This window comes from Nerophis ophidion, linkage group LG18, assembly GCF_033978795.1.
Source record: "Nerophis ophidion isolate RoL-2023_Sa linkage group LG18, RoL_Noph_v1.0, whole genome shotgun sequence".
Taxonomy (NCBI): Eukaryota; Metazoa; Chordata; class Actinopteri; order Syngnathiformes; family Syngnathidae; genus Nerophis; species Nerophis ophidion.
This window is the reverse complement of record NC_084628.1, coordinates 33,904,487-33,916,010: the sequence shown is the minus strand read 5'-3', so window position 1 is coordinate 33,916,010 and position 11,524 is coordinate 33,904,487. Positions and strand designations below refer to the sequence as shown.

At 41.4% G+C, this 11,524-nt stretch overlaps 1 protein-coding gene across 1 annotated transcript; it reads left to right on the top strand.

Annotated features, from left to right (window-relative positions):
• The first annotated feature begins 897 nt into the window (after positions 1–897).
• LOC133537442 (extracellular calcium-sensing receptor-like) lies at positions 898–10,851 on the top strand. Its single transcript, XM_061878449.1, has 13 exons — positions 898–954; positions 1,072–1,352; positions 1,486–1,697; positions 1,997–2,079; positions 4,663–4,842; positions 4,922–5,110; positions 5,181–5,391; positions 5,470–5,660; positions 7,449–7,658; positions 7,735–7,858; positions 7,929–8,122; positions 9,895–10,176; positions 10,257–10,851. Exons 1-13 carry the CDS (start codon positions 898–900, stop codon positions 10,677–10,679), a joined length of 2,637 nt encoding a protein of 878 aa, XP_061734433.1. The 3' UTR covers positions 10,680–10,851.
• Positions 10,852–11,524: the final 673 nt, after the last annotated feature.

The following is an 11,524-nucleotide window of genomic DNA, read 5'->3' as shown; positions in this document are numbered from 1 at the left end:
AGTCGTTGGTTTTTGGCATCTTATTTGTCCAGCTTCCATATTCGTTTTTATACACTTTACAAGAAATACATTGGCGGCAAACTCCGTAGCTTGCTATCTTGTTTGCGCTGGCTTTCGGAGACTCTTATTTTGTTAACGCAGGTGCGATGGAGCGGCGCTTTTATTGTGAAGACAGGAACTGTGCGATCAGTCTTTAGGCTTTTGACGGGAAGTACGGTTGAAATAAAAAGTGTATTTTATCCTTTACACTTTTGATTGATTGATTGAAACTTGTATTAGTAGATTGCACAGTACAGTACATATTCCGTACAGTTGACCACTAAATGGTAACACCCCAATAAGTTTTTCAACATGTCGGGTTCTACGTGTGACGGTCACGTGACCACCTGGCTCTGTTTGATTGGTCCAACGTCACCAGTGACTGCATGTGATTGGTGAAACGCAGGCATGCGTAGTTCCTACTTTGAATGCGTGTCTGACAAAATCAAAACAAAGAAAGCGTGCATTAACAGATCGATAAAAAAAAAAGAAGTAGCGAGTAGCGACCTGATTGCAGATAAATGGAGCGGAGTAAAAGTAGCGTTCCTTCTCTATAAATATACTCAAGTAAAAGTAAAAGTATGTTGCATAAAAACTACTCTTAGAAGTACAATTTATACCAAAAGTTACTCAAGTAGATGTAACGGAGTAAATGTAGCGCGTTACTACCCACCTCTGACCATCAAGGTATATATTGACGCTTACATAGGTCTGCTGATAATGTTCCCCTTTAAAAACAACTCCCACGTACTGATCTTGCCTGATGACGGAAGCGTTTTGCTTCACTATTGGAAGAAGGTTATTTGCTTGGGCGTCTTCTTGCCCAAGGCCGTTTGAGACACTTACAAATACTGCAGCATGGTGAGGAAGAGCAGGAGGCGGGTACTGAGGCGATGCCAATCACTTGCTCCTCAAGTGCGCATTATGTGGGTTAAAAATAATCCACACCTGTGATATTTAATGATTCATTTCTGGCCAGTGATGACTGTCTATTAATGCGCTAATCCTAACGTGTGATGTCTTTGTTGATAGAACACTCCACCCATGTCTCGGCTTTCCTGGTTTCCCACTCGGCGCTGGCCCTCCTCGTCCCTGTTGCTGCTCCTGGTGGGGCTGCTGAGCAGGGAACCAGTCCTGAGGGTGGGTCTGCAGGCAGTCCACACGCTGACTTGTCCTCGGTGGGGAACGCCCGGAAATCGAGGGCTTTTCAGGGATGGAGAGATTGTCATCGGCGGTCTCTTTCATGTCCATTACACGCCTCCGGCCATGGACAACGACTTCACTGACGAGCCACGCTACAAAGAATGCACCGTGTAATTACAGTCATTGTGTTTCTCCAGAAACAAAAACCTGCACGATTTAATGAGATCGACAATGCTCATCTGTCACAGTGTGGTGCAGCTGACACCAAAATAATAAACAAGGATTTTCTCTTCCTCGCTACAGTTTAGAGCATCTCCCAATGCAGTACATCTACGCCATGGTCTTCGCCGTGGAGGAAATAAACCGGAACCCCACCTTGTTGCCAGGCATCCACCTGGGCTACCACATCCGCGATAGCTGCGCCTCGCACCCCTGGGCCACGCAGGCCGCCCTCTCACTGGTGAGCGGGGACAGCAGCAGCTGCAACCCTGAGGACATCACGGAAAATTCGACAGGTGCTGACATCTGCCATTTTTTTTAACAGCGAGGTTTTTAATTTTTTATTGATTTTTTTTTTAATGGCTGTGATGGTAATGTCAACAAGGGATTAATAATCGCTGCTATGTTGGAATTTTTCATCAATAGCGGTACTGTTGTTGATTTTATTCCTTGTTGTCTGATTACTTTTGGATTGTTATTCTGAATTTTGCTGGAATTTTAATTGTATTATTATGGAATTGTGTTGGACTGATTACTAAAATAAACAAAACAAATAAATAACAGGTTTTGATATGATTGCTGTGTGTCCTATCAGGTGTTCCCTTGATCATCGGTGGGGCTTCATCCAAAACCTCCATAGTCCTCTCCAGAGTCCTGAGTCCACTCTCTGTGCCTTTGGTAAGTGGATTTTAAAACGATAACAATGCTCTGTTTTGTTGACACGGTCATGGATATTAATCATGTGTTTATTATTGTGGTTGGTGCACTGCAACATACTGGTATTTAGTTTTGTATCATTGTGTCAGTAAAATGCCATGTTTTCTCCCTCATTCTGTGCAGGTTGAATTGAATTGAATTGAAATATTTATTTCAAACCTGCACAGTACAACTAAACACAGTTTTTTTTTTTTTTTTACATGTTGGCAAAGATATTTTTGCAAGGCTTGAAAAGGGGTTGGATGAAGCAGCTGCTTATAATAGCCCAACCCCTCTCACTCATTCCACATTTGTCATAAACAATATAATACAAGAACAATACTCCATAAACAAAACAAGAAAAACTCCTGTACACTAACAATACCATGAGACGAGACAAAACACACACATGCACACACACACGGGCCCAAACACTCTCCGACCATACACCTGTCTTCCATCGCTCTGTGCTGAGGGCATCACTCTCTTTCCTCATCGTACTTCTTCAGTACTTCTTTTTTAAATAGTGTTTTAAATTGAATCATGCTAAAACACGTTTTTAACTCGTCCCCTAAGTTCTTCCATAGACTGACTCCACGCACTGAAATGCACATTGATTTTAAAGTGGTTCTAAATTTAGGCAAATATAATTTGTTGTTTCCTCTTAAACTGTAACTATGGTGATCATCTCTGTCATGGAATAGGTTCTGTATATTGGATGGTAGAGAGTTTTGGGATGCCCTAAACATAATTTGAGCAGTTTTAAAATTCATCACATCGTTCAGTTTAAGTTGCTTTAAGTTCATAAATAGTGGATTTGAATGATGTCTGTAGTGAACATCGGAAACAATCCTGATGGCCTTTTTCTGCAGAGTGACTAAAGGTTGTAGATGTGATTTATAACAATTTCCCCAGACTTCAACACAATAGGTTAAATATGACATGATAAATGAATGATATAATAACAGCAGAGCATTGGTGTTCAATAAATGACATGATCTCCTCATCATTCCAACACATTTAGCAACTTTTTTCCTCAGGTAACTTATATGAGGCTTCCATGAGATATTTTCATCTATTACTACTCCTAAGAAAGAATTTTGATGAACATATTCTATTGGTGTATCATCAATAACAATCCTGATCGGTATATTACTTTTGCGATTGCTAAAGAGCATTACTTACACTAGTGTTGTCCTGGGACCGGCACCAAAATTATTTTGATACTTTTCGGTATTTTTGTAAATAAAGGGGACCAAAAAAAATTCCATTATTGGCTTTTTTTTTTAACAAAAATGTTTACGGTTCATTAAACATATGTTTCTTATGGCAAGTTTGTCCTTAAATAAAATAGTGAACATACAAGAGAACTTGTCTCTTAGTAGTAAGTAAACAAACAAAACAAAAGTGTATTTTCCATTCTATAATTTTGTCTAAATAATTTAGGACAAGTGTTAAAAAATGAATCACTAATCTACTTGTTAATTTACTGTTAATATCTGCTTACTTTCTATTTTAACATGTTCTATCTACACTTCTGTTGAAATGTAATAATCACTTATTCTTCCTTGTTTGATACTTTACATTAGTTTTAGATGATACAACTTGGTATCGATCCGATACCAAGTCTATACAGAATCATACATTGATCATATTCAAAGTCCTCATGTGTCCAGTGATCCATTTCCTGAATTTATAAACATAATATACATTTAAAAAAAAAAACGAAATAAGATGTTATGCCAAAACATATTGATGTAATCTTAGTAGTATCGACGAGATACGCTCCTGTACTTGGCATCATTACAGTGGATGTTAGGTGAAGATCCACCATTGGTGTTTGTTTACATTGTGACGCCAGTGAGCTACATTGTATAGTGAAGCATGTTTAGCTATTCCTCGTCCTGTAGTGATAATGGTACTTGTAAGAAACATACTTTATTTGTCGCCATTAAGGCGAGGATTAGTGATTTAGAAGTAGCTGGCGCTTGACTTTAGCCGCTAGCTAACTAGCCATGTATTAAAGTACCTCTTCCTGAGGGCGTTTCAGTGTTGAAACGTCACCTTTATCGTTAGTTTTTAAACCAAAACGCGTCCGTTCTCCCTTTTCTGTCTACACACTGTGTGGGCTTGTAAGTACTCCGTGGTTATGCGCTGCCGAACATGTTCGTCTGCTCGTAAAACCAGCAATGACACGACGTGACATTGACGGGAGCGCGAGTGGGGCGGCGGACCGGTACTTTTCAGAGGCGGTATCGTACTGAATATGATTCATTAGTATCACAGTATTATACCTTCCATCCATCTTCTTCCACTTATCCGAGGTCCGGTCGCGGGGGCAGCAGCCTAAGCAGGGAAACGCAGACTTCCCTCTCCCCAGCCACTTCATCCAGCTATTCCCGGGGGATCCCAAGGCATTCCCAGGCCAGCCGGGAGATATAGTCTTCCCAACGTGTCCTGGGTCTTCCCCGTGGTCTCCTACCGGTTGGACGTGCCCTAAACACCTCCCTGGGGACGCGTTCGGGTGGAATCTTGACCAGATTCCCTACTGTGTTGTTCTAACAGATGAGCTACCAGTCGAGCTGCCCTTGTTTGAGCGACAGGCGTCAGTTTCCCAACTTCTTCAGGACCATCCCCAGCGACATCTACCAAGCGCGGGCCATCGCCAGTCTGGCCTTATACTTCAAGTGGACCTGGATCGGCGCGGTGGTCGCCAACGACGACTACGGTCTGGTGGCAGTGAAGGTAGCGTCATTCAAGTCTGACTTTATTACAACAATAATGATCGGATTTGAGTCCATGTCCATGATTGTGTTCCTTTCAGTTGTTCCAGAAGGAGACCCAGGGGTCGGGGGTGTGTTTGGCCTTTTTGGAAACTCTAAATAGGCCAAACATTGCGAACGATGCCAGGAGAGCAGCCCTCGCCATTAAAGCATCGAGCGCCAAAGTGATCCTTGTTTTTTCCTGGTACACGGAAGTGAGGGAGGTGTTTCTGCAACTGGCCCAGATGAATGTAAGACGGATGACACGACGTTAAAAGCGAATTTGCTCAAATGTCTTTTTTTGTGTATGTCGACCCCCAGGTGACTGACAGGCAGTTTATAGCCAGTGAGGCATGGAGCACCAGTGGCAGCCTTCTCCAAAATCCCGTCACCTCAAAAGTGGCGAGTGGAGTCCTCGGCATAGCCATACGTAGCTCGCCGATATTGGGATTTGAGAAATACATCCGGAGTTTGACCCCACTCCGTCGCCCCGATGACGACTTCTTAATGGAATTCTGGGAACAGGAATTTGCCTGTCGAATTTCCGACGGCTCGGCGTCAACACCGAGCGCAAACATGTCCAACCCGAGGACTTCACTGCCCCTCTGCAGTGGGGAGGAGTCCCTGGAGGTGGTAGATAACATATTTACCGACACCTCCCAGCTACGACAGGCCTATAATGTCTATCTGGCTGTTTACGCCGCAGCTCACGCCATTCACAACCGCCTCGCTTGCCCCGCCACTACCTCCAGGGACCGCAGCTCCACCTGTTCCTCCACCAAGGATGTCAAACCTGCTGAGGTAAACACATTTGTTTTGAAGATGTCACCACTGCTATTTGTTTACTTGCTGAACTGAAGCTGATTAAATGATATTAACATTAAATGTTTGCCTATTATTTGTATTTCTTTGTAATAATTACATTTATTTTCTACCATTTTGACAATTTTGGGAATTAAAACATGTATTGGCATAACTTAAAACATTGAGTTTAAATTGAGAAAACATTTGAATATTCAAATAATAACTATTGTTATTTTTTATTTACTAATTAAAATGTGTGTTTTTATTTATTGAATATATTTGTTATTAATTGTATCATTTCCAGGGGAACAAATTAAACCTGTGGACCCCAAAATACAGCCGGCAAAAAGTCCAGAGTAAAAAAATAAAGTAAATGTTTTTCCTTTTTTATAACTATTATTTTTTTAAATTTGTCCTTCCGAGCCCGTGCATCAATCCATTTTTTATCGCATGTTACTCTCTGGGTTTCTTTGCCGCTCAGGCAAATCTCATTGTTTAAAAATGCCTTTTCCCATCGATAACGTGATGTCATCACGCTGCCGCCGCAGTGTCGGGCTAGCGTGTGGTCTTTCAGTCAGTTTGTGCACGAGGGAAAAAAAAAAAAATTACATATATATATATATATATATATATATATATATATATATATATACATGCACACAAGTCAGATAGACAGACATATATATATCTATATATATATATATATATATATATATATATATATATATATATATATATATATATATATATATGTGTATATATATGTATACAGTTGGGCAAAAATGTATTTAGTCAGCCACCGATTGTGCAAGTTCTCCCACTTAAAATGATGACAGAGGTCTGTAATTTTCATCATAGGTACACTTCAACTGTAAGATAGAATGTGAAAAAAAAAAACTGGAATTCACATTATAGGAATTTTAAATAATTTATTTGCAAATGATGGTGGAAAAAAGTATTTGGTCAACCATTCAAAGCTCTCATTGATGGAAGGAGGTTTTGGCTCAAAATCTCATGATACATGGCCCCATTTATTCTTTTCCTTAACACGTCCTGTCCCCTTAGCAGAAAAACAGCCCTAAAGCATGATGTTTTCACCCCCATGCTTCACAGTAGGTATGGTGTTCTTGGGATGCAACTCAGTATTCTTCTTCCTCCAAACACGACGAGTTGAGTTTATACCAAAAAGTTCTATTTGTCTCCCAATTCTCTGCTGTATCATCCATGTATCCATTTTGGTACAAACTCAACTCGTCGTGTTTGGAGGAAGAAGAATACTGAGTTGCATCCCAAGAACACCAAACCTACTGTGAAGCATGGAGATGGAAACATCATGCTTTGGGGCTGTTTTTCTGCTAAGGGGACAGGACGATTGATCCGTGTCAAGGAAAGAATGAATGGGGCCATGTATCGTGAGATTTTTAGCCAAAACCTCCTTCCATCAATGAGAGCTTTGAATGGTTGACCAAATACTTATTTTCCACCATAATTTACAAATAATGTCTTTAAAATTCTTACAATGTGAATTCCTGGATTTTTTTTTCACATTCTGTCTCTCACAGTTGAAGTGTACCTATGATGAAAATTACAGACCTCTGTCATCATTTTAAGTGGGAGAACTTGCACAATCGGTGCCTGACTAAATACTTTTTTGGCCCACTATATATATATATATATATATATATTTATTTATTTTTTTTTTTAACCCAATGCGGACCATGGGTCAAAAATGTTGGCCATCCCTGAGTTAACACCTACTCATTTACTCACATTGATGTTTTTCAGCTTCTGCAGCACTTAAACAAGGTCAACTTCACCACGCCACAGGGAGATAGGCTTTATTTCCAAGGGGGTGACGTACCGCCTAAATACGACATAGTCAATTGGCAGAAAACCCCCGAAGGCTCCCTGAAACTCGTCCTGATCGGCCACGTGGACGGACACGACGTCCATCTGAATGACACGGCTGTCCAGTGGAGCTCAGGATCCCTTCAGGTGCCTGAAAACGGCACGGACGGCTCATTTTTTTTTGACTGATTCCCACACTTGAGTGTGATTGTACTTTCTGTAGGTGCCTTCTTCGGTGTGCAGTGAGAGCTGCCCTCCCGGCACCAGAGTGGCCAGCAGGAAAGGAGAACCTATTTGCTGCTTTGACTGCATTCAATGTGCTGATGGGGAGATAAGCAATACAACCGGTGAGGAAACGTAAAGGTTCTATGAGTAACTTTGTTGAAAGTGACTATTTCTTCACTTAATACATACCAGGGTCATCCAACTGTGAACGTTGTCCAGTGGAAACTTGGTCCAATGCGAAGAGGACAGCCTGCATCCCTCGCCAGCTGGACTTCCTGTCCTTCAACGAGACTTTGGGCATCACCCTGACTACAGTAGCCGTGTCGGGCACCATGGTGACCACTGCTGTCTTTGTGATCTTTCTCTACTACAGACACACACCTGTGGTAAGGGAACACTTCGAATTTCTGCACTTTCGGACGGCGTGGCACGGTTGGGGCAGGGGCCGTGCCAGCAACCTGAGGGTTCCTGGTTCAATCCCCATCTTCTACCAACCTCGTCATGTCCGTTGTGTCCTTGAGCAAGACACTTCACCCTTCTCCAAATGGGTCGTGGTTAGCGCCTTGCATGGCAGCTCCCGCCATCAGTGTGTGAATGTGGAAATAGTGTCAAAGCGCTTTTAGTACCTTGAAGGTAGAAAAGCGCTATACAAGTATAATCCATTTACTTTGCAACTATAATGAACTTTATTATGACACTTTTTAGGCGAATCACCTCCTATATAGCACTTCCTGTGTTGGGCCAATAATATTAAGGGAGCCATTCTGAGTGTGTGTAGTCTTTTGTATTGAATATTTTAATCTAAGACATCAACACAAGTTAAAAATAGTAGTAAAAATGCTAAAATAATAACACAAAAACCAGTGAAGCTGGCACGTTGTGTAAATCGCAAATAAAAACAGAATACAATGATTTGCAAATCATTTTCAACCTATATTCAATTGAATAGACTGCAAAGAAAAAATACTTAACGCTCCAACCTGTAAAATGTGTTATTTTTTTGCAAATATTAGCTCATTTGGAATTTGATGCCGGCAACGTGTTTCGTAAAAGCTCGCACAAGTGGCAAAAAAGACCGAGAACGTTGGGTGGGTGCCATGATTGTGTATAAAAGAAGCTTCCATGAAATGTTCAGTCATTCACAAACAAGGATGGGGCGAGGGTCACCACTTTGCGAACAAATGCACGACCAACAGTTTAAGAACAACATTTCTAATTGAGCTATTGCAAGGAATTTAGGTATTTCACCATCTACAGTCTGCAATATCATCACAAGTTTCAGGAAATCTGGAGAAACAGTTGGTCGCTACATCTGTAAGTGCAAGATAAAACTCTATTATGCAAAGCGAAAGCAATTTATCAACAACACCCAGAAACGCCGCAGGCTTCGCTGGGCCCGAGCTCATCTAAGATGGACTGATGCAAAGTGGAAAAGTGTTTTGTGGTCTGCGCAGTCCACATTTCAAATTGTTTTATTGGAAACTGTGGACATCGTGTCCTCTGGAACAAAGAGGAAAAAAAAACAGGCATGGATAACTTACACGACTGTATATAATAAAAATGCACACATTGTCGAGGAAACAAAGTCCGACTCACTAAATAATACTACTCACCATGTTGTAAAGTAACAATGTACAAATACTTATCGCTGTAATTAAGTATAATTTCTACACTTAATTACAGCGACAAGTATTTGTACATTGTTACTTTGCAACATGGTGAGTAGTATTATTAGTGAGCCCGATTTTGTTTCCTCGACAATGTATATAAAATGGGTACTTTTACACTGATACAGTTCCCTGAACCATCTTCGCTACTCCATAATTAAAGTTGTTTGTTCAAAGAAGAAGCTGGCCCTAGGTATCAGAATGGTATTGGTATCGGCCGATATCCAAATTTGGGTATTAGGATTGGATTGAAGGTTAACAAATGTGGGTCGGTGAGTTCCAAAATACTTAAACTTTTGATATTAAGTACAATAAATGTCGGGTATGAAACTTTTATTCAAGTAATATTCTAAAAGGAGTCTTTAATGTCGACCCAAGTCATTTTCTGGTCAGATATCAGAGTATTGCTTTCAAGTACTTCAACGCAGGACCGACTACTCATCAGAACCACGATCAAAGTAATTAACATATTGATTTTTTCTTCTTTTTAGGTCCGAGCCAACAATTGCGAGCTGAGCTTCCTGCTCCTCTTGTCCCTCAAACTCTGCTTTCTGTGCTCGCTGCTCTTCATCGGGCGTCCATCAGCCTGGGCTTGTCGCTTCCAGCAGGCTGCCTTCGGCATCAGTTTTGTACTCAGTGTATCCTGCCTCCAAGTGAAAACCATCGTGGTTCTGGCAGCGTTCCGCTCAGCCCGTCCTGGCTCCGGAGCCCTGATGAAGTGGTTCGGCCCGGGCCAGCAGAGAGGGAGCGTGTGCGTGTTCACTTGCATACAGGTCGGATCGTGAATGCATTATTTGTCATCAAATCATAACTTTTTTTTTAACATTTTGCACTGTTTTTTTTTTTAACCCAGGTCATCATCTGCATTATTTGGCTATCACTCAGCCCTCCCGAACCTAGACCAGACTTCGATACCCCTGGGTTAAAGGTCACTCTCAAGTGTGCCATGGACTCTGTGGTAGGGTTCTCCCTGGTTCTGGGCTACATCGGCCTGATGGCTTGCAGCTGCCTCCTCCTGGCGTTCCTTGCAAGGAAACTTCCGGACAACTTCAACGAGGCCAAGCTGATCACCTTCAGCATGCTCATCTTCTGCGCCGTCTGGGTGGCGTTTGTTCCCGCCTACGTCAGCTCGCCGGGAAAGTACGCCGTCGCCGTGGAGATCTTTGCGATTCTAGCCTCCAGTTACGGCGTGCTATTCTGTATTTTTGCACCAAAGTGTTTTATCATTCTTTTGAGGCCTGAGAAAAATACCAAGAAAAACATTATGGCCAGGTAGCAAATGAGCTTTGTATGACCAAAGTATATAATTTTTTCTTATTATGTGGTAGTCTGCGATGTGACAAGATGTTTTGGACCCAATGCTTTCTGATACATATGTAACCCAAATGTGTTACTGTCCATATGAAAAACAGAAATAAATACACATGGATACCATTATCTTATTTTAATATACAGTGTGTATATTTTTAGGCTGTTATAGGAACATCCCACCAAATAAAGGTGATGTTATTGTTCTTACATGCCTTCTCGAGGCTCTATTAATATGAATCCAATGATTTTTTTGAGAGATCTCTCATTAATTAATTGGACACTGAAAACAATGTTAAAATAACACCATATCAAGGCCATTCAATCAAATCCAAGCAGTTGGTGGAGAAGAACATGGAGCCCAGGGGTCTCAGACTCACAGTCCATACTTCTACTAAACTTCATAGTTTAGCGTGATTGCAGGCGACAGAACCCCAATAATGCTGCAAACAAAAGTTACAGCACAACAAACACGCATTGTGCAACACAAAGAGCAACTCCCTGCCATGGAAGCAAGCGAACAAGTCACAGCCCATCTTTCGGGGAACTCTACAGGGTTAAAAAAAAGGTTTTACATTCAATTTTAATTGTATGCACATTTGAAATAAACTCAAAACTCAACTCAACTGTAATAACCATAGCTCACTTTGTGTGGCCAAACCGGAACCCAACTCTACCTCCAGCACCACCTGTTGGTGGTTTACATGTATAAATTCATGTATATTAATTTGGGGGCGGTATAGCTCGGTTGGTAGGGTGTCTGTCCCAGCAACTTGAGGGTTCCTGGTTCGATCCCCATTTCTGCCAACCTAG